Genomic DNA, 22,198 nt, shown 5'->3' with positions numbered 1-22,198 from the left:
GAATGATAGGCCAAGCTGCTGGCTATAGATATTGCTCACTACAGCAGAAAAGGGATCTGTATATGAACTAATACATAGGGATGGAATAAATGCAATATGTTGTTAGAATCTGTGGACATTCTCCCCATCATATAAGAAGGTTCAGATGATGAAAAATAATATTGGCACAGAATTCAGAAGCCCAGATACAAGAACTCAAGAAACCATCCAAATAGGTATGACTCCTTTGGTTCTGGTGATTCACTCAGTAGATTATGCCAGTAATTTTCCATCAAAGAAGAAAAGAGAATGTATGAGTGAGTTCTCTCAGCAGATTACTACTAAATCAACCTGAGCAGTTGCTCTAGGATAGCCTTTGCCAACTTAGGACCACCAAAAGTTTTGGACTACTGGTAGAATTCTGCAGCTGTCCAGCTACTGATCCCAGATACCTGAAAGATGCTTTCTAGGAAGCATGTGAAAAAAGACTTTTACATTCCTCTGGTTTTCATAAAAGCATGTAAATACAGTTTTGTTTTGTTTTGTTTTGTTTTGTTTTGTTTTGTTTTGTTTTGTTTTGTTTTGTTTTGTTTTGTTTTGTTTTGTTTTGTTTTTAAATTAGGGCAGTTATGGCTTATTTAATACAATCTCCTGAAATTGTTCAGAAGGACAAATATGTGAATGATCTCATGACTAGATTTCCTGCTCCAATGCTAGAGAGCATGTGACAAATTTAAACTGATCATGGTGCATTCATTGCAGAGTTTCTTTATCTTTAACTGAAAAACAACCTTCAACAAAATTCCTTTTTAAATAAGTTGAAAATATTCTTTTTCTGGTTACTTAGGTAGAGCACACTGATTTGGATGAAACAAAAAAATTACCCTGCAGCACTTGCTGTACTTTAAAATGTTTTAGTCTGTGGATCTTGTGAGATTTTTTTTTTTTTTTTGAGCAAGCCATACTAAGAGAGTCTCCTGCTGAGTTTCATACCCATATGAAAATATGATTTATATGATACGAGTGCAATATTTGCTCATGAACAACTGTGGTTAGGGGATCACTGGGCTTTTCACACCTATGACAATACACTGGGATGTGTTAACAGATGGCAGATGCACACACACACAATCCAGAGGCCATCTTTGTTTGGCCTGGCTTTCCCTTTCCTCTGCCTTTGCTGAGTGTGTATATAAAGGCATAGCTGCGTAGCAGGAAGCCTGCTGCTCTGTGAAATTCATCTCCTAGCAACAGCTATTATCCCCTTTGCCTCGCCTAGGGAGTTTGCAAACATGACAACATCTGCTCAGAGGGTCAGCCCACATTCTAAAGTTTGCCAGCTTGATGGCCTGTATGCAAATGGGTTTTGGGTCCCCCTCCCTGCTTTCGTACTTTCTGTAGTTGAAACTATGTCTAGGAAAATCAGAAAGCAGGAGCGGGTGGAAATCTCCTTTCATTTCAAAAGAGATTTTTCCCTTGGGAAAGTCTGCCCTTGGAAAACGTTAAAGAAAATACCCAGCTGGAATCTGTGGCATTTAGTGTTTGGTTGTTGTTTTTTTAGTTAGTAGTCTTCTTTGAGAATTTAAATAACATCTTCAACTGGAAATGTTGGCAGTAGAGCACTAGCCAGAGACTTCAGCACAATCTTATGCATGTCTCCTTTGAAGAAAGTGCTATTGCATGCTAAATGGGATTTATTCCAAGATAAATTTGCATAGGTGTGCGTGTGCAACCTAAATGTACTTCTATGAGGAGCTTGAGGAATGTTGGAAACGCTTTTGTTCTCTTCCACCTAATTTCATCTTCTCCTAAACAAGGTCCCAGAATAGGCAGCTCCTGCTATAATGAGCCTTTCCTGTATCAGAGGGCAGGGCGGAAACCTCTTGAACAGCAGTGTGCTTTTGGTTATTCCTCCCACAAAAGCACTGAACTTGTTTTGTAGACATCTGGAGATGCAGGAAGATTGTTGACTGGAGCAAGACTTCACTCTGTGTAATAAGACATGCATTATATAAGTGATTGGTTCCTATAGAATTCTGTGAACGGAATTGGGTACAAGAAGCTGTCTGGTAGTTTTTACTGAATTAATATTTTCTGGAACCTTTTATCCAAATAAACCCTTATGATTGTGGCACTGAGTTTGGGTTGAGGATAGGCTGAGAGATAGTGACTGGCTGGAGATCACCCAGTGAGCTTAGTTAGTGCTTCTTCTTTAACCATTATGCCATACCAAGTTTCATTTTGGTGACCTGGAGTGGAATGGTATGCCAGTAACCATATTTTGGGACATGATATACCCTGTTTAGATTTTATTAACTTTTGTGTTGAACAACATGAGAGCAAGAAGCAGGCCATACTCTTCCCTGGAGTCCACATACACTGCATAGACATCTGTAAGGACCACCTCCTTACAGATGTAATTGTATGCATGAAGCCATCCTTGGGATCTGGAACAATTTGGATTCCAAATTCTAGTGAAGCCTTTGTATGTACAACTGTATGTGTGAAAGTGTTTTCCCTGCATATGTGGATGTCAAAAGAAGAGCGTGGGATGTTGGGGAGTGGGAGTACTCTGTATGGCCTTGCTGCGTGCTTCTGTGCCATTGAACATGGGAGTAAATAATACCCAAATGGAATTCTAGACAAAAAATTAGGTCAGAATTATGATCTTTGACTTTTATCAAAGTCAAAAAGCAGTGCAGAAGGGGGGGGAAAGGAATACACTTGACTTGGATCTTGAATACCACCACAGGACAACAGAAGAGCAGTTCACAAAGGGCAAGACTCTTACTCTCACCAAAACAGAACCTTTGTAACTCGTAGTAACAAAGTAGATGTGACACTAAATGTGTATTTAGTAACCATGTTGGGTTTTAAAAAAACCAAAATTAATAGCACAGGCTTTAATTTTCAACTGGACTAGGTGATCTTAATGCCTGGGCAGTATTTGAATTGGAGACCTTCAAAGTAAAAAGGATTCCTGCTGTAGTCCTAATGAAGTCATCTCATTTCCACAAGTGCTGTTACAATTCACAGCTGCATTGAGATTTTGAACCAGGAAGAACTCCGCTCACAGCTGTCCTAGTGTATTCTCATGGGTGAGGTTCAGCCACAGTTCGTGATATTGTAGGCAAGAAGAATCTGGTAATGATCCTCACATGAACAGAGCTTTTGAGTACCAAGCTTATCATTCAGTTTTAAAAAATGTGATTACAGAGCTGGAAACCCATTGGATTATCCTAGGGAGTGTGTGTTTGTCATCGCCTTGGTCAAGCTTAGCAGTTTGGCACCTGGTCAATATTTGCATGTGAGACCTTCGAAGTAAACAGAAATAGCACAAGCAAGTTGTATGACTGAATTGTCATGGGAACTTCCCCATCTAGTACACCATCAATGTCCCAGAATGACACTAGGGAGCACTGTGATTCTAGAAATGACATATAAAATGCTCTGAACAACTTCCATAGATAAGCATGGCGGAATGGCTTTCAGGTGGAATGGTAAAAAGAATATTTGTGGTCTGGAGTGGAAGCATTGCAAGTGGATTGCACTATAAGTAATTTATTGCATAATATTCCTGTTATGTATATGTAGCAAATTATCTTGCCTGCATCCTGGCACAGGCCATCATTCCTCTCTCAACTGAGAACCTTTTGATAAATAAAAAATTATCCCCAGTGAATTGGAGCAGACTTTTTAAATAAAATAAATAAGATAAAGTACTTACAAAAATAAGTACATCAAGATAAGATAAGATACAAAAATCGTGGATAGCAGAGAATATCTTAGAAGCAGCATTCTTCCTCTCGTATAGGACAAAAGACCTCTTCTGAGGTGGTTTTGACTGTGACATATTTGTGTACATTCTAAAAGCAGTGAGGTCCCCCCTTTTTTGCTGTTTTATTCATATGCAGATTTTAATTGATTCAAATAAACTCAAATAGTTGATCAATAAAAATGTCTTTAATCAAATGACAGATCTGGTAGTGCATTGTGGGATTCTTTTTGAATTGTTGAGCTAGAACCACCCCCACCCCCCGTGGTTCCTTTTAAACAACATCCTTTGAAACCCTTGGAGTATATTTAGTGATTTTTGATGGTTTCATCTCTTTTTGCAGCTTTTGTAATCTATAACTTCCTTAGCCTCTGCTATGAGTACCTTGGCGGAGAGAGCTCCATCATGTCTGAGATTAGAGGGAAGTCCATTGAGTGAGTATGCTGTGTGTCCTATCTATCTATCTATCTATCTATCTATCTATCTATCTATCTATCTATCATCATCATCTATCTTCTTTATCTCTTTGTTGGGAAAGAGTAGAGTGCAGGCTGGCATCTGTCATAGCACTTGTTCTGCCTCTGCTACTGGAAACTCTTCAGTGAGATGAGTATGCCTTAACGTTGAATAAGGCCCCTTCATCTAGTTTACCAATTTCCACAGCAGTCTGATTCAGACCATTTGGTCACACGTGAATTGCACTTCCAGCCTTATTTTCCTTGTTCTCCTCCAAGCTCCTTTTAGTCATACTGGCAATAGTTTTGTTGTTGCCCTAAGGCATTTCTGTCCTAATTTCAAATTAACCACAATTGTTCTTCACACAACAAGACATTGTGAAATCTGCAGTACTTGGGAAGCAACAGCACCTATTAACATCAGTTGGAGGTGGTTGAATCTTGCAGCTGTAATTTAACATAAATGTGTGGAGAAAGCAATTTGGGAAGAAAATGTGGGGAATGAATTGTGTGCCACCTTGTTTGTTTGTTTGCTTGCTTGCTTCCTTGCTTGTTTGTCAGTGGGTTGTTTAACTCCATTTTCTCTGAAGACTAAAAGAGATATTATTGTCATACCCTAAGGTGCTCTGTCTGATCCTCTTCTTTTAAAAAGTGTTTAATATTATATATCCATTCTAGACATCAGCATGAGAAAACAGTTAAACTGCTGTCAAACATCATAAATACTTATACACCTTTTTATAAAATAATCTTATATGAAATCTATTTATACATTGACCACTAATAATGAAACATATGTTGTATATATTTTTCCACATTTAATATGCTATTTTTGTGATATACAAAGACATGAGAAAACTTGGTATACTTATTTGTATAACATTATTCCTGTTTGTAAAACCTAATAACAATAACAATAATAACAATAATAAAGTTAAAGATGAAATCTAATTATTTTCTGATCAGCTGTCTTGCTGTCTTGCTATCTTGCTTTTAGGTCCAGCTGTATGTATGGAACCTGTTGCTTATGGGGAAAGACGTATTCCATTGGATTTCTGAGATTTTGTAAGCAGGTATGGAAGGACAGAACTTGATTGGAGAGTTAGATGCTGCCACATGATGCTTCTCTCCATAGGATTATTCTGAAGTAGAATCTGCAGGGACTCCCTTAAACTAGTTTTAGGACACTGCTGAAAGTGTGAGGATGTCAGTTAATATGAGTATGTGCCCCCTGCTACCCCCCACCCTTGGCTTGTTCTCTTTAATTTATCTATACAGAACACACAAATCACTTCTAGGTCTGTCAGTTATGCCAACCTTTTGAAAACTGGAGACAGAAGTAAAGAATTTAGTTCCACTTAGCCTTGTAGCCTAGGGGAAGTTTTGTGTGAGCTATGGAACAGGAAACATTGAACTGAAATCTCACTTGCCCTTCTTACGTAACTTGCCACTTCACTTTTCAGCCAAGGCCCAGCTCTGCAGTAAAAGAACCTGTATGAGTTTAAAAATATTTAGAGAGAATTGTTTCAGTAACAACAAGAATGCTAGCATCAAATAAAGTATCAGTAGCTAGCTGCATTATTGACTCTGCTGCAATGTCAGTTTAACTGGGAGTGTAGAAAGTATGCATGGTTTGTTCACATTTCGTAACTTTTACTACATTATTAATTTGGGCTATTTCAACCACGTTGCATTGCTCTGTCATGGATATACCTGTTTATCTGACCTTGTGATCTGTAGTGTCTCATTCTTTATATGGTTTTATATACCTCAGGTATGTACCCATCACTTTTGGTGTAACTGAAGCCCTTTCTGCCTCATGTCCCTGTAAATAGGCACCAGCACATTGTGAGCTATGCGCTGATTGTCTTCTCCCACTACCCCCCCCCCGACAGATTTATCCCATTTTTATAAAACTTCATTTGAGAGCAAAGGCAGTGTTAACACCTAAAGCCCATTGTCACCCAGATGCAATAGAAAAAACTCATCTGTAGAAATATTGATAACCTCTTTTTTAAAAAATGGTAAAGGAGATTGTGAGTGAAGACTGGTGTACAATTGTGTCATTGTGACACAAATGGCAAGCTATAGAAGAAAACTCAGTAAAAGGCATAGGGAGAATATAACCTTAGGGTCAGATTAGAAAAAGCTGGTGAATGTTCCTTCAGTTCATGCAGAGTCTAGAAATAGTTGAGTCTAGAAAAAGAGGCAATGTGGCCAAGGGTTCAAATTTGGCTCATGTGAGGGAACATTGTGTGATCTAATGCTTCTGGAAGTGGGTGTGTGACTCTGATACTACTTGGGTTATTTTTAGTCTGTGTATGGTGTTAGGCAACGAGCAACTTTTTTTTGTTTGCATCAAGACGTGTAAATATCTGACTCAGTTGTCCTGATAATTTGTTTGTATCTCATGATGATCATTAGTTGCAACAGGTTCTTGTATGTGATTAAATGTCACATGCTCCTCATATGAGTCCTCCTACTTGGGTCTTGCAGAGGAAGCAGTCAAGGGTGAGCCACAACTCTTCACCAAGGGAACCTCTCCCAGTTTAATTGTAGAGAATAAATTATCTGATATGCTGCAGCCAGCTCTTTGTAAACTGTCGGGAGGAAGTGAAAATGGTTCTTGATACTTTTTTACTACACAATCCTATTGATAAAGTTTCTCTTTCCTGTCCCCTTCCCTTAATAGTAGTAGTGCAGTAGGACTCACAGAAGACAGGTCTTCTCTCAAGACACTATTGTTTCTTGGGTCCATCTATTCCACATGGAAATTTGGCATCAGAATGAATGTCCATTACCAAAGAATAGTTCATTCCCACAAGGATAGTCCAGGGCCTCTTCCTTGAATTTTCAGCTTGCTGAATGAATGAATGAATGTATAATCTAGTCTTGTTTACCCATGGAGATGCAAGAGGAAAATGTGCAGGCAGTGTATTCTCTATTGCTTAGTAAGAAGTAAAGCTTCTCCTCCCTTCCAGAAGCGTGGCCAGTGAATGCTAATGCATTGTGCTACCTGACAACCTCTTGGATGTTTGCTATTTTCAATTTCATTTTATTTTTAGTGTGAATTCCTATTTATATTAAAATTATATTATAGATCAAATAATGTTTTAAATGGAAGCAGAACAAAATATATTAAACAGAGCACAGTCTAGATACATGGTTGTTGACTGCCTGCATTTTAGATTTTGAAGGATTTGTAAATGGTGTCTCTGCCCGGCGCCATCATATTTCTGGCTACAGGCCTGGGATTAGGAGTGAATGGTGAAAATATGTTAACTTTGGAACTTCATTTAGCATGAGCAATTTCACTGTCGATGTTAGAGTGCTTGTGTATGTACAGCAGTATGTCCTTGAGAGATCCAAGAGCAAGTGTTTTGGAATTCTTTTCTCCATATTTACAACCCAGGAGGCTATCTCTTCTGAATGCTGTGGAGGTGATAATAAAGAAGTATATTGGGATTGCTAATATTTTCTGTGAGCTGCCCTGAGACTTCGGGGTATTGGGCAGTATATAAATTCATTCATCATCATCATCATCTGCACATCATAATGTTTCTCTGAAAATTGTAGTTGAAACAACAGGGTTGACTGGATCAGAGAACACTTTCTCTCCTTCTCCCCAATGTTCCACTCCAGTGAAGAAGGAGCTACATTTCCTACTCCTAGCATTCCGTTTGCCTGGGGCAAATGTGACATTCTCAGGCCACTGGACAGGAGCTTAAATGTGTCTGAGATATGATTCAGAAGAGGGCTAGTGCCATACCACATTTTGATGATTTGTTTGTCCTCCCCTAGACTTCTGCCCAGTGACAGAGTAACTGTCTGGGTCACATCACCCACATGCTGTCCCTGTAATGTCTTAACACTTTCTTCACCAGGAAGTGTCTAAAAATAAAAGTTTGTGGGATTGGGCTGCAGGAAAATGATTAAACAACCCCCAGAATGGAGAAGAGGAAGCTTAGAAGCAAGTTTAACAATTAGCTTGACCTTTTCCAGTTCACATCATAGCAGTGACTCACCAACTGGATTGTGCTGGGATTTTTTAATCTCATTGAAGTTTTATGGTCACCACCCAAGAGCATCTTATCACAAGCAATCTTTCCCCCTCTTTTGGCTTTCTCTTTCATATGACTGCAAGGCTGGTTCTTCCTGCTTGAGTGCTTTCTACAAAGCAGGAGATTCCTGCTGAAATCCCAGAATCTTCCACTAGCTTTTCCTCCTTTGAACATGATGCCTAGCTCACAATCTGCCTATGAAAGCAAATGTGCCATTTCCTTTGCCAAGAGGGAGCTTCAATTATACATTTGTTTGTTTGTTTATTTATTTATTTAGAGATTTATATCCCATATTTTTAGTGCCTATATACTGTTCAGGGTGGCTTACAAAAGTATAAAATCACAATCATGCAAAACAATGAAAATATGCTTAAAATACAGTAGGTTGTATGTGACATACTCATAGTAGACCCATTGAAATCAGTGGACTTTACTAACTTAAGTACACTGATTTCAATGGATCTACTCTGAGTAGGACCTAATTGGGCACAACCCAGTAAAAATACATTAAAATGCTACAATAAAAATGTAACAAAGGCACAGACTGCAGAATACTCCCTCCCTCCCTCTCTCCCTCCCTCCAGCAGATACTTAGGAAAAAGTCTCTTGGAATTAAAAATGCCTTTACTGACCCACCAGAGATAGGGTCATCACAATTCTTGGGCTGTATGCCACAATATTGCTGCAGCCACTGAGGTGACCCCCACTCTTGTTACCATTATCCATGGCTTCACCCTGAGTCCCTCTCACTCCCAACCAGGAACACGTATGTCTTGTCTGGATTGTGCTTCAATATGCTTAGGTGTCCTACAGTTTATTACCACTTTCAGGCATCAGTTTAGAACCCCAACAGCTTCTTTAGTATTATATGAAAAGGAGAAATAAGAGTTGTGTCCAGTCTGCATACAGATGTCCATTCACCCAGCCTTTGCTTGGGTGGCCTCTTAGACAGCTTTTAGACACAGAAGCTGTCTGTGTTTAAACATATTTTTACTCTGAACATGGCTAATTAATGAGCAGATTAACATCTCTTTCAAGAAGCAGAATGGCAGTCATAATTCCAAGTTGAAAGTGCTGCTTTTTTTGGTCAGTTAGATGAATGGGACTGACTGGTTAGAGATCAAAGCCTGAAGGTTGTGATCATTTGTTCTTCTCAATACCCATCTTGCCTTCCTCCTCCTTTTACTCTTTTCCAGGCCACTCTGCAGTTCTGTGTGGTAAAACCCCTCATGGCAATTATTACAGTCATCCTCCAGGCATTTGGCAAGTACCAGGATGGGGACTTCGAGTAAGTAAATAGTTTATTTCTAAATTATAGAGTTTTCTTTGTCACGAAACACTTATCTAACAGTCCTATGAGGGACTAGGAGTCTTAACTGAAAAGGAAGGACTTACCTATCATAAGAACTGGGAGAATGCAGTAATGTCATGGCTGCAAAAAGGTGGATTGATTTGGCTTCAGAACCTTGAAATCAGAGTCTATAAAGTTCCCAGGGTAAACCTTGAGCTAGTTGCTTTGGGCCACCTTCACAGAACTGCTGTGAGTATAAATTCAAAATATATGGTATGCTGCCACAAAACACTGGAGGAGGAAGTTGGAAACAAAATACAAATAAGAGCCTATTAACATGGCCCCTTGACCTCTGCAGTCACAGGAAAAGCTTTGGTAAAGCATGTGCATGTTGATTCCCACAAATGTGCCGGCTTGCATACATTTTCCCTGTAACTACCATGTTTTCTCAATGTAGAAAAGCTCTATGTTGTATGAAATGGAGGTTGCTGTAATTGGTTGTAATGGTAGTATAATTTCCCTGTTGGCATTGGGTCATTGTTTAGTGATGGAGCTGGGAGCAGGGAGAAGTCTTTATAGCACTGCAGGAGCTAAGAAACACTGTATGTGAGAAACTGAGCATTCATATTTTCTTCCCTTACAGTGTCACCAATGGGTATCTCTATGTGACGATAATTTACAATATTTCTGTCAGCCTGGCCCTCTATGCCCTCTTCCTCTTTTACTTTGCCACACGTGAACTTCTCAGTCCCTACAGCCCTGTCCTGAAATTCTTCATGGTCAAGTCTGTCATTTTCCTGTCATTCTGGCAAGGTGAGACAAGCACACATGCCTTTAATCCAGAAGTAGATGTAACTGGGAATGTCTGAGAGACAATTAAAACCTAATTACACATGACACATTTTTCTTCTATTTGGTTTAGGATTCTTTTCACCAGTGTTGCCTTTTCGCTGTAGGTGAAATGCAGATTCTGCCTTGTATGAGAATTGAAAATTATTTATATTGTGTATTCTGAAATACCCATACTTAGCCATTCTGCTTTTGTCTTAAAGTATTACACTGTTAGTTAGGCAAGTGTCCTCTGTGTAGACTTATTATTATCATTTGGATGGGCAATTTGTAACCTGCTTTTCAACAAATATTCTCCAAACAGGTTACTGTAAGAAAGAAAAATACAAACAAAATCTGATTAAAATGATAAAATGTTGCAACAAAGAAAGATTAAAACAAGGAGGTGGCAACAGAGAGCTTCTTATCTACACTGATCTCTGGGCCTACAGTACATTGTTCTGTAGAGTGTTCTGAGATTCCCTTAAGTCTTACATTTTGATTCTGTTTTGCTCAGGGATGCTGTTGGCCATTCTGGAGAGGTGTGGTGCAATCCCAAAGATCAACTCAGCCAATGTATCTGTGGGTAAGGGGACCGTGGCTGCTGGCTACCAGGATTTCATCATCTGCGTGGAAATGTTCTTTGCAGCCATTGCTCTGCGCCATGCGTTCACATACAAGGTCTATGCAGACAAGCGTCTTGATGCGCAAGGTATGGAGGCAGGGTACTTATTACTGGGCCTGTGGTGAAAGAAGGGAGATTTCCCAGCTGAGCTTGTTCACAGTATAAATTCCTCAGCTGGGCAACTGAACACAGTTTTCCCATTGGCCACATTTGCACACTGGTCGTCTTCTGATTTGGTTTTCCCTAGCTGTACAGGCTGAAAGACAATCTTCTATTGAATTATGGGAGACACTCTCTTGAGAGTCCTTCCGATGGCTATACAGGAACTCCCCTGCATTTATTATGAGCTTCCCTGCATGCAAGAATAGAAATAATTTCCGCATAAAAAGTTTTCCCTTTGGAAGGAATGGTTTGAGAACACAGGAGGCTGGCTTATGCCAAGTCAGATTTTTCTTCTACCTAGTTCAGTGCTGTCTACACTGACTGGCAGCAGCTCTCCAGAGTTTGAGTTTGTGGTCTTTCCCAGCCCTATCTAGAGGGATTGAATCTGGGACCTTCTGCACACAAAGTCTGTGATTATGTTCCTATACATTTCTCCTCCTCTTAATGCTAAAATTTGGGATGGTGAGCCATTTCTTAGATATGGTAAACAAAGTTTACTGTATCAGTTCTGTCTGGACTAGGGGAAGGGGACTAGGTCCAGAGCATAGTTGAGATGGAATAGACTAGGAAACCCACTTGTAGATATTTGGCAGGGGAGAACCAAGTAGAGTTTTACAGACAGTCTCCTCTGAAATTTTGTATTTAATAGTAATTGTACTTGGTTTGCTATAGAGATGAATATTGTAGTAATTTCCTGGTAGAGAGCCTGAGAATAACATGCCTTTTCAGACTGTTGTTTCCCATATCTTCCTCTCTTGTTTCCCCCCCTCTTTCCTCTTTCCCTTGCTTTGGGCTCTGGTGTCTGGCGCAGCTGTTCCATCATATGGGCCATATGGTAGGTGACATGCTCTCTCTTCATTTGTTTCTCTGTCTCTTTGTTGAGGCGCTATTTGCTACTGTGACTCTTTTCAGCTCCCTGCATTATCTGTCCTGTGTGCATACCATTAGGTATAACAAATGCACGTATGTGTACTTCAGGAGAAGCATGAATGAAAGGGGAGGTGGCTTTGAAGTTTTTGTCTCAGCTGCTCTGGTTACTAAAGAGCCAAGTTGTTTTTAAAGCAGGAGGGACTTGCCTCTTCAGCAGAAGGAAATTGCTGTGATAGAAACTTTAAAGAAGCCTCCAGGGTCTCAGGTGTGTGTGTGTGTGGGGGGGGTTATTTGACTCATTGTCTTCAATCTGTTGACTAGGCCATTAGTATACTTGTGTTTTGTCCCCCATCCACCCCCACCCTGCTAAAAGAAAAGTTATCCACAATACGTTGTCCAAACTGCATGTTTTGTAGTAATTTAAAAGTAAAAGTATTGGAGTAAGTAGGTACCAGTTACAATCAGATTACTTCCTGGGACAGAGTTAGGAACATCTGGAAACAGTTTCTGCACTGGTATGTGGTGTATGCAATGGCTGATCTTCTCCATTCCCTACCCTAAAGTGTGACTTCCACTTTGATCTGACTTCCATCTTTGCTTCCTATTGCCAGCAGAAATGAAGATCTACTTTGGACATAAGTCCCTCTTTCCCTTTCTCTTGCTATCTTTCTCCTACCCTTGTTTCAGACCACGAGCTGCTCAAGCCACTTAGTATAAGTTACCTTTCCTCCTGAGCGGATTTTCTGCCCCTCTAGTTACACCTTTCTGTTGTGTAACCTTTCCTGATCCTTGAAAGCAGCCCATTGCAGCCTAGGTGATGATCTCTGGCTCCTGCTGCCTCCCCAGAGTTGCCACCATGTTGTATGTCACTCATTTTGCTTTAGCATGCCTCCAGGCTGGTGTAACCAGTCCGTTAACTGCCAAAAGTTGCACCACAAGCAGCTTTTGCTCTCATTTTTTTTAAAATTAATTTTTATTCAAATTTCCAATAACCAATCCATTTATAATTTAACATCCAATTTAACTTATACATTCTTTTTGACTTCCATCAGCCTATCTGACAATTTTCATATTTCTCACAACTTCTCACATTTCATACATTTATGTTGCACTTTAACATTCCCTATTTTATCTTCTCTTTTAAGCGACATTCCAATTTATTTTTTCACAAAGCTTCTTGAAATCCTACAAGCGTTATTTCCTGATCACACACAGTTTTCATATACTCTGTAAATTTGTTCCAGTCCTCGGTGAATCTCTGATCGCGTTGGTTTCGAATTTTCCCAGTTAATTTGTCCATTTCTGCGTACTCCATCAATTTCATTCTCCATTCTTCCCTCGTTGGCATTTCTTCCTGTTTCCACCTTTGGGCCAACAAAATTCTGGCTGCTGTTACTGCATATCTAAATAACTTCACATCTTTCTTTCCAACATCATTCCCTACCATACCAAGTAAAAATGCTTCTGGTTTCTTTACAAAAGTGTATCTCAACATTTTTTTCATCTCATTATAAATCATTTCCCAAAAGCATTTCACTTTCTTACATTCCCACCACATGTGATAAAATGTCCCTTCTTTCTCTTGACACTTCCAACATTTATTACTAACTTTAAACATCTTTCCAAGTTTCACAGGAGTTATATACCATCTGTATATCATTTTCATGACATTTTCCTTTATCGTAGTACATGCGGTGAATTTCGTTCCCTCTTTCCAAAGTTTAATCCACTCTTCTAATTGTATATTATAACCAAAATCTTTGGCCCATTGAATCATAACCGTTTTTACTTCTTCATCTTTTGTGTGCCATTCAAGTAATAATTTATACATTTTTGACAGGTGAATGTTTGGTTGCAATATTTCCAGTTGAATGCAGTGTTTAAAAAAGATATGCGAGAAAAAGGTTTCTTAGGGAAAAAATCGAGGTTTCAGCAAGAAATCTTGAATAGTGATGTAAAAGCTTTTGCTCTCATTAATGGGATATTTGGGGGTGGGGAGAGGAAGACTTCTATCCTCAGTCATTCTTAATTTCTCTCTCTCTCTTTAGGCCACTGTGCCCCTATGAAGAGCATCTCTAGCAGCCTTAAGGAGACCATGAACCCCCATGACATTGTGCAGGATGCCATCCACAATTTCTCCCCTGCCTACCAGCAGTACACTCAGCAGTCAACCCTAGAACATGGACCACCTTGGCGTAATGGCAGTCACACGATCTCACACTCCCACAGCAGCTCTGGTGCTCGTGACAATGAGAAGACCCTACTCCTGAGCTCAGATGATGAGTTCTAAGCAGATGATGAAGCATGGCCCAGCCTGGAACTTTCCCTTTATTTATTGAACCAGAAACACAGGTCATATCCCTTTTTTAATATGGTGCTCAAGTCAGGAATGGGCACTTCCTGTTGCCAATTGTGAGCATGGACCATTGTGACTAATGCAGGTGGTTTGGACTGTTTTTTCCTAGTTTCTTCTTGAAAGGCTTAACTTGGAGCAGATTTCACTTAATAAGGAACACTAAATTCACCTGGCATAGAATACAACAAAGATCTGGGACCACACTTTCTGTATGCTGGGTTTCTGCTGTTGTTAATGGGGAAGGCAGATGGAAGAAGGGTCAGACAAGGGAAACTTGAAAAAATGAGGCTGTATCTTTACCCATTTACCTAAGTTGTCTCAAATATGGCTGGCTGAAAGTAGCAGAAACAACCCCTCCCCCAACTGCACTACTAAAATGCACTTCTAGATACCTGTTAGACCTAATTTGGTATATAGATTGAACCCTGTCTCTAACTGTTGCCCCAGTATTAACTTTTGACCAACTTTTGGCTTGTGACCAGAATTCTCTTAGACACAGTATATTCCATAGTAATACAGTCACATTAATGTTCTGCCTCTGCTAATGATCAGCATTGGGTGCTTCAGAAGGGATTGGTTTTCTGCTTTAGAGTAGGAGAAGTATGATAGAGGGAAAAGAAGAAAAACACCTTCTGGATTGGAACAGTGAGCCTAAGTGAAATATGCTTGTTGAGGCGGAAGGTAGCTTTTCTGATGGGTTCCTTGCCCAACACTTGAAGAGAATACAGTGCATTTTCTGAAAATAGGATTTGCTCCATCTTTGGAAACATTTTTTCCAGAAGCTAATTTCCACCGTTCAGAGAGTCACACACAATTGTTCAGGACATAGGATAAGGATGTACATTCCAGTCAGGTTGTTGAGTCAAGCTGCACAACCTCATCCATTGTGGGTGGGGGACCACACTGGCTGATTCTCGAGTGGGCACTTGGGAACTACCTGTTGGGTGATGTCTAGTTGCACTCGAAGAGGCAGAACACATCATTCTTTTCATTCTCTTATGTAACTTCTCTTGTGGAGGAGTAGTTCTGCAACTCCTAATACTAAAATGTCTTTATCACATCTATCCTCCTCCTTAGGCATTTACATCCTGGTGTGTTTTAAAATTCCAGAACATGTGTTGTAAATTACCAGTTCTTCTTGCTGTCATCAATATTTTACTTTTGTTAATAGTTAATTTTAAGTGCCAGTGGGATAGAGCTTGCCTGGGATGGTGAGCATTCCACCTTCTCTTCCCTTGCTTTTGTACCGGACTGGCTGCAGTTTCGCCAGCAGATGTAAACATATCTGTGATGCGCATTTGTTACCTTGCCATTACATTCCCTTCAGTCCACGTGATTTAAAAAATGCATTGGTTTTCCATTAACCTCTCTAGGCCTGGCCTGTACTTGCACAAGTTCACTAAGCGAGAATCACAAGGCCCCTTTTACAAGCTGAAAAGCCTATCGGTCACTGAATTTACCAGACACCTTGGCTTGCTTGATGATTTAAAGCTGGAAAGGGCAATAGAATTAACTGCAGTGTGTTGTACTTCTCTGCTGCCGTTGTGGTTAATTGTGCCTGCATTAATACTGCCCGCAAAAAAAGGGGAATAACATTAGACTTCTTCCTTTCCTGACACCTCTCTCGATTCCTCTTCCCCATTCACTACCAGTAAGGCTTGTTCTGGTCTACGCTGCTATATGTGTCTCTCCCACAGCTTGCTGTGGTTAATGGACACCTGCTCTTTTACGGTGATTTTAACCCCTCCTGTGAAGAGTCTTGAAATGAGGATCTCTGGGGTTAGACTCTTTTGTTCCTTTTCTCTGTGCCTTAATATTCTCTCTCACCCATGCATCACATTGTAGTTAATGCAGAGCTCAAGGACAGCAGCAGCATCCTTCATCCAAGCTGTGCTTGGTTAGACAAGAGTGTTTGTGTGGGGCTAGGCAGGTTTTCTAAAACTTGTGGTTACTCTTCTTGGAGGAAGAGGGATGGTTGTGCTGCTGCGGTTTGCACTCTCACACTGTATGTTCCAGAAGAAACCGGACAGGAGGTGGGATGCTGGAGCACAACAGCTCCATTCATATCCCCTGCTTGAAATAGCTTGAGGGACTGATGAAGGAAGTAGAAGAGAAGATATTTAAAAAGCAATGTGTTTCTGTAAATAAAAAAACTACCCCTCTCTTTGCAGTTAGACGTGTGCAATATATTATTGTGGGTTGGCTTTCAAAATCCTGTTGCTGCTTTAAAAGGAACCCTCAGACCCACATAGCTGTTCTTTGTAACTGACACTCCAATTACTAAGCCGTAGCAGTGAGTTGTGCCACCGTAGCTGAAGCATGCTCGTAAGCCCTCGTTCTGACCCTCTTTTGAGCTAGATGTAGCCAGTTCTTGAGCTGCTGTGCGCCGCCTTTGCAGAACTGGAACAGGAGAGGGCTCTGGTTTCTCCCCTTTCCAGTGCAGCACAACCACACTTTCACAGTGATACAGCTCTTATTGCAAAAGAGACTAATGGGCTGCTCTTGTACCAGCTGTGGATTTGGTGTCAGGTCCCTGCACCAGAAAATAGTTGTCCCTTTGTGCCTGCAGTAGAACTTCTTCGTTCAGAAGTATGACATACCTCCTCATGAAACAGAATGGATTTTAAAGAGCCCTTTGAAATGACCTTTTACCCTTTTTTGTTTTGCTGTTTTTTACTTCTAATTTTGGAGAAGGAGATAATAGTTTACTCTTGCCTGTTTTTATGGGACTCATTTACTTCCCAACTCTCCAACCACTTCCAACACACATTTACACATATTTGTAACGAATCTTCACGGCCAGTTCCCTTTTTGTATGGGTTGGGTGAAGGATGTGGCTGAAGTCTGTGCTGCTGACTTGCCGGTATTTCCTTGTTGGGAAAAATTCTATATTTTTAAAAAATAATTTTTAACATAAGCTATATATAAATACATATTGTGCATAGAAGTTGGTTATTCTTGGAGCTTCTTATGAGTAGCAGTTTCAAGTAGCTATGTTTAAGGTCCAGTAATAGCAAAAGGTCTCAGGCTATGTGGCTTTTTTCAAAGTGGAGACATGGAAAGGCATCAGTGCTAAGCTGTTAATAGAGGGAAGGTGTTTTTGCTCTCCCACAAGACTGGAAAGTGATAGGCCCAAAGAACTTGACCCTCAGTGCGGCAATGATCCTGCATTCCCATCAGGGCAGGGGTAGCCAACATCACCCCCTCCAGCTCCATTCAGCATGGCCAATAGTCAAGGATGATTGAGAGTCCAGCAACATCTTTTGGGAGGACAGTAGCAGTTGGCAGAGTGAGGCTGTGCTACTTACCTGACCTCCTATTTACTGGGAGGGGGAAGGACGAGGCAGCAGTGAGGTCAGCACAGTGCAAACACACCAGTGGAGACAATCTGGTGCTTCTGCCGGTGCATTTGCACCATGCTGATCTTGTTGCTGCCTTATCCCTCCTGCTGCCTCCCAATAAACTGCAGCTACTCAAAAGCTGGCAGCCCTACAACACCAACTACTGCTCCTGGAAGCTGCTGTGTTGGGTAGGCCCTTGATTAGGGATTCTTAGAGGCTAGTCATTTAATATGCATTAATAGACATCAACCCCACCAGAATACTCTAAGCGCTGCTCCCTTCCTTGCCTTCTCTTTCCTCCCCCAACCTTGTTTTTTTACCAAGTAACATACCCTCTGGAATTTTGTTTTTACTATTTTTCCATGTAGCTTAGTTATTTGTATATAAATGACTGGGGAAATATACGCTGTATGATAAGACAGAATTACCTAGTTTTGTACCTATTGTGTAATAACTGATGTGAGCTCAGAGACAAGATATTGTCTCTATTTTGATCTTTGTGATGTTATACTGCTCTGCGGAAAAAAGCAAATACGACAAATAAAAATATAGAGATAATCTAGATTGTACTTAATGTGTCTCTGGTTACTGATTTATGGATATTCTCCACTACACTTCTCAAGGTCTAGAATTCTCTGCTAAAAAATGCAGTTAATGTATAATTCTGTATTTTGCACATGTTCCAGTTATATATTTTGATGGTGGAGTAAGAATTCCATGGAGCATAGAGAGCAAAAACGGGGGAACCATAGAATGGGTAGGTGCCCATAGCCATGAATTCAATTTCCATCTCACACAGCGATTCCCGTTACAATGTTCTCATTTGTTAGAGGTAAGTATGAAAATGCCCACATAGTGTGGAGCATTGAAGCCTAAATTACTACCATGGAACCAGGACATGGAAACTTTTCAGTGCAAACTCAAATTGACATCTCTCTCTCTGGCATAACACTCTGCTCACCCTTTGTCTATTCTCTTGTGGGTGTCATCTTTCAACATCCAAGTCACAAGGAACATAGGTAACAATCTTTATCTCCTTTCCTATTCTAGGAAATTGTATTTCTCCATTCCACACACTCCCACATTTCTCTTGGGCTTGAGACAGAGGCTGATCTTATCATTATTTCTAGCGGTGGAAATAATTGCTTAGGAGGTTGCTGTGGCTATGTAATATCAGTGGCAAATAACATTGGCTCAAATGAGCATTAGCGAGAGAGATACTGGTTTAGCACAGTTGTCTAGGAGAGTAGAATTGTAACTTGGCATGTATCCATTTTGTAGGACTGAACTACTGCCCATTGTGTACTTTGATATGTCTAATGTCTGAAGTAGTTTTCTTGTTGAAAGTAGTGGGATATTTTTTTCCAGAAAATGATATAGATCAGCCTTTTCCAACCTGGTGTCCTCTGCATGTTGTTGGACTACAACTTGCATCACCCCTGATCATTGGCCATGTAGACTGGGGCTAATGGGAGTTGTAGTACAAAACATCTGGAGGCCACCATGTTGGGGAAGGCTGCTGTAAATACTTGTGTATACCAGCCATGGCCTGCATGAAAAGAGTGGATAAGTGCATGTGTAAGGGAGAGTTGTTGAGCTTCAGCACACCTTGCCCCATGGGACTCTTGGACTCCTTCCTGATTGTACCAATTGGTATGGGGCAAGAGGAAGGAAAGAAGGAGGCTGTTGGCTCTGCAGGTGGCGCGCCCTGCTAATCATGTCACGGTCCCTGTCTGGATGTGGCTGAAATTTACTTCAAAGAGCCCTTCATATGATTGCTAGTTGCATATTATGACGTCTCATCTAGTCTGCCACGAGTGCTTCCTTTGAGTTTGAGGGAATCTCAGGAGAGCCAGCCTTCCTTACCCTCCCCTGACTCTTAAAGGCAGCACTCCAAGCTGCAGCTGTTTCCTGTTCAATCTTTACTTTTGCATGCTCAGCAAGCCTTTTGCTTATACAAAGTCTTTATACTGACCTGCTATAGTCCAGAGTGGTAAACTGGTGGCCCCTCCATATGTCAGAGGACTCTCAACTCCTGTCACCCCCCCCCACCGATCATCTGCCATGTTGGCTTAAGATGGATGAAAACTGGAGTCCAACAACATCTTGGAGGGCCACAACATAGCTGCCCTTGTTACCGGTCTCTGGTCCTGGCTCAGGTAGCCTTTTAGGACGCAGTGTCTGTAGCCTTGGGCTCCTCCATTTCAAGCTTGGCTGCCAGGAAGATAGGGCCACCTGCTGCCTCCATGGCTCACCCCTTAACTTGGACCCTTGTCTCCTTTACTGCCCTCCCTTGGCACAGACCCGGTTCCTATGTCTCATAACCTCAGAGTGGTAGAGTCAGTACCCCTCCCTGCTGTGCAATAACATTAATGGAGTGATTTTGTATAAACTTCCCCATGTCCTAGAAGGTTGACAGCTATTTCTGGAGACTGCCAGCTCATGGTGAGACTACACTTTCACTTCCCTGAAAGCCTGGTGTCAGCAGTTAACTTGTGCTCGGCTGCTGGATGTCAGAGGAGGATTACATTTAAACCTTTTGTGTAGATTGTGCATTCTGGGTTTTCCCAAAATTGGCAGCAAACAGCATGGCATTTAGATATAACATTGCTTAGATTTTGGCACTGCATTTTTGAATATGTTTCTTTTGCCTTTGTTGTGTGGTTTAGCTCACGTGTTTGAAATATCAAGATCTAGCATACTCTGCTGAAACTTGGGCAGAGTTAGGCTTTGATCTCATAATTTGATTTGTATGTTTGTGTTTTTGTTTCTTTGGTATATTCCCAGGCAATTTGCCCTAACCACATGAGCAAAAGATAACCATGTTGCCAGACCAGTGTTGGAGGAAGTGGCAACAATGCAGCTAAAACCTAATGCTTTTAGAGAGAAAACAAAACAGTAGATTTTTCTAGGCAAGTCCTGGTGAAGCTGTGGCTCTCCAGGTGTTGCTGTACTTCAGCTCCCATCATCCCTGGCTATTGGGCACGCTGTTAGGAGTAATGGGAATTGGAGCCCAACAACATCTGGAGAGCCACAAGTTTCCCCATCCCTGATAGAAGATGCTCCCAATTCAAGGTAGCAGCCTGTCCCCAGTGTAGGCATGTTGCAACTAAATGGGACAAGCTCAGTTAACTTGGAAACCTTTTTGCAGTGGGCTGGTGGTCAGGTAGACTGTGTTAGTTAGTGGATAAACAACAAAGAGACTTGGGGCCAACAAATGTATTATGGTATCAGTTTTCATGGAGCACTGCCTTCAGACCTAGTGATCCTCAACTGCTACCTAATTTCCCCTTTCCTCTAGTCTCCTAGTAACTGACATGGCTGCTTGTATTCTAGTGTGAAGAGAATCCTGGCGTTACAGTGATGGCAATGCTCTGGAATGTGGAATGGGTGAGGCTACTTGCCAAACTCTCTGACCTCCAGGTAGCATTCCAGGGATTCTTTCACATGCTTGCTTCAGCTGCCCTGCTTGGTATTTTACTCTCATTTTAAAAGAGTTTTTCTCTGGCCTTTTACAGGCAAATGTCCCTGTTGTGATTGTAGGATTCCTCATGTGTGTGGAAATGGCAGTTGCCATTAGCATTGCTTGTATGACCCTAAAGGGTGTGTTGGGGATGATGGGAGAAGCTGCTACTGTATTTCCCCCCCTCCAGGGTTAAAGAACTTCGGTTGGTGTATACAAGCAGTCTACTCTCTGTTAAAACAACCTGCACTCTGTGTCAGTGAAACTAGATTTGTACACCAGGGAAGGATTCCAAAGTCTTCATGTTCAGAAAACATACACACTGGAGAGAGGCGCTGATAAGTGGAAATGCTCTAGCTGAAGTGGCTTGTGAGATTTTTAAAGTGTTATAGCCTGATCCAAACAGGTGCAATATGCAATAATTTAAAGTATGTGCTAAAGGGGTCATGTGCCTGCTTCCCCACCAATTCAGCTCAGAGCTCTTGTTTTTAATCAGGTGACTGCAAGGCTTCCCAAAGTTGGCTTGGTGCATGTTGTGCCACCTGATGAAGCAGTTGTATAATTGCTTCACTGCACAAATCGATTTAAGAAGTGCTTTCTACAGAGTCAAACCATTTGTCCATCTAGCTAACTCTTATCTACAACACTGTGATTGCTGGTGGCTCTCCACGGCTTTGGATGCAAGTTTTTTCCAGCCCTGCCTGCGATGGAACATGCAAAGCATATACCCTTCCTCTGAGCCACCCCACTCCCCCAATTTTTGCAACAATGAACAATGGAAGGCTAATAAAGAATATGCAGTAATAAGACACATAAGAAACTGTGAATCAAGCTTAGGGTGATATCACACTAACTCATACTCTGAGCAGACCAATTGAAACCTGAGTGTGTTTTAAATTCATCGTGATGTGTATGCTTCTTGCAGCAACCTATAATCTATAAAAGTTGGAGTACCAAGGGAGTGCTAAGCCAGTTGTTTAGTACTCCGCTGT

At 41.0% G+C, this 22,198-nt stretch overlaps 1 protein-coding gene across 2 annotated transcripts in view; it reads left to right on the top strand.

Annotated features, from left to right (window-relative positions):
* Window positions 1–18,312, top strand: part of TMEM184B (transmembrane protein 184B) — a 33,499-nt gene extending 15,187 nt beyond the window's left edge. The window contains exons 4-10 of one of the 2 annotated variants that reach the window (XM_081878763.1): window positions 4,098–4,188; window positions 5,207–5,282; window positions 9,467–9,558; window positions 10,205–10,374; window positions 10,907–11,101; window positions 11,988–12,011; window positions 14,095–18,312. In XM_081878763.1, coding sequence (XP_081734889.1) covers window positions 4,098–4,188; window positions 5,207–5,282; window positions 9,467–9,558; window positions 10,205–10,374; window positions 10,907–11,101; window positions 11,988–12,011; window positions 14,095–14,336 — 890 coding nt within the window. In that variant the 3' untranslated portion in view covers window positions 14,337–18,312. The remainder of the gene's footprint in view (window positions 1–4,097; window positions 4,189–5,206; window positions 5,283–9,466; window positions 9,559–10,204; window positions 10,375–10,906; window positions 11,102–11,987; window positions 12,012–14,094) is intronic. The other variant, XM_081878764.1, reaches the window with a different exon arrangement.
* Window positions 18,313–22,198: the final 3,886 nt, after the last annotated feature.

Source organism: Podarcis erhardii (genome assembly GCF_964252035.2).
Source record: "Podarcis erhardii genome assembly, chromosome: 10".
Lineage (NCBI taxonomy): Eukaryota > Metazoa > Chordata > Lepidosauria > Squamata > Lacertidae > Podarcis > Podarcis erhardii.
Note: the sequence above shows the minus strand (reverse complement) of the source record. Positions and strands in the feature narration are given on the sequence as shown.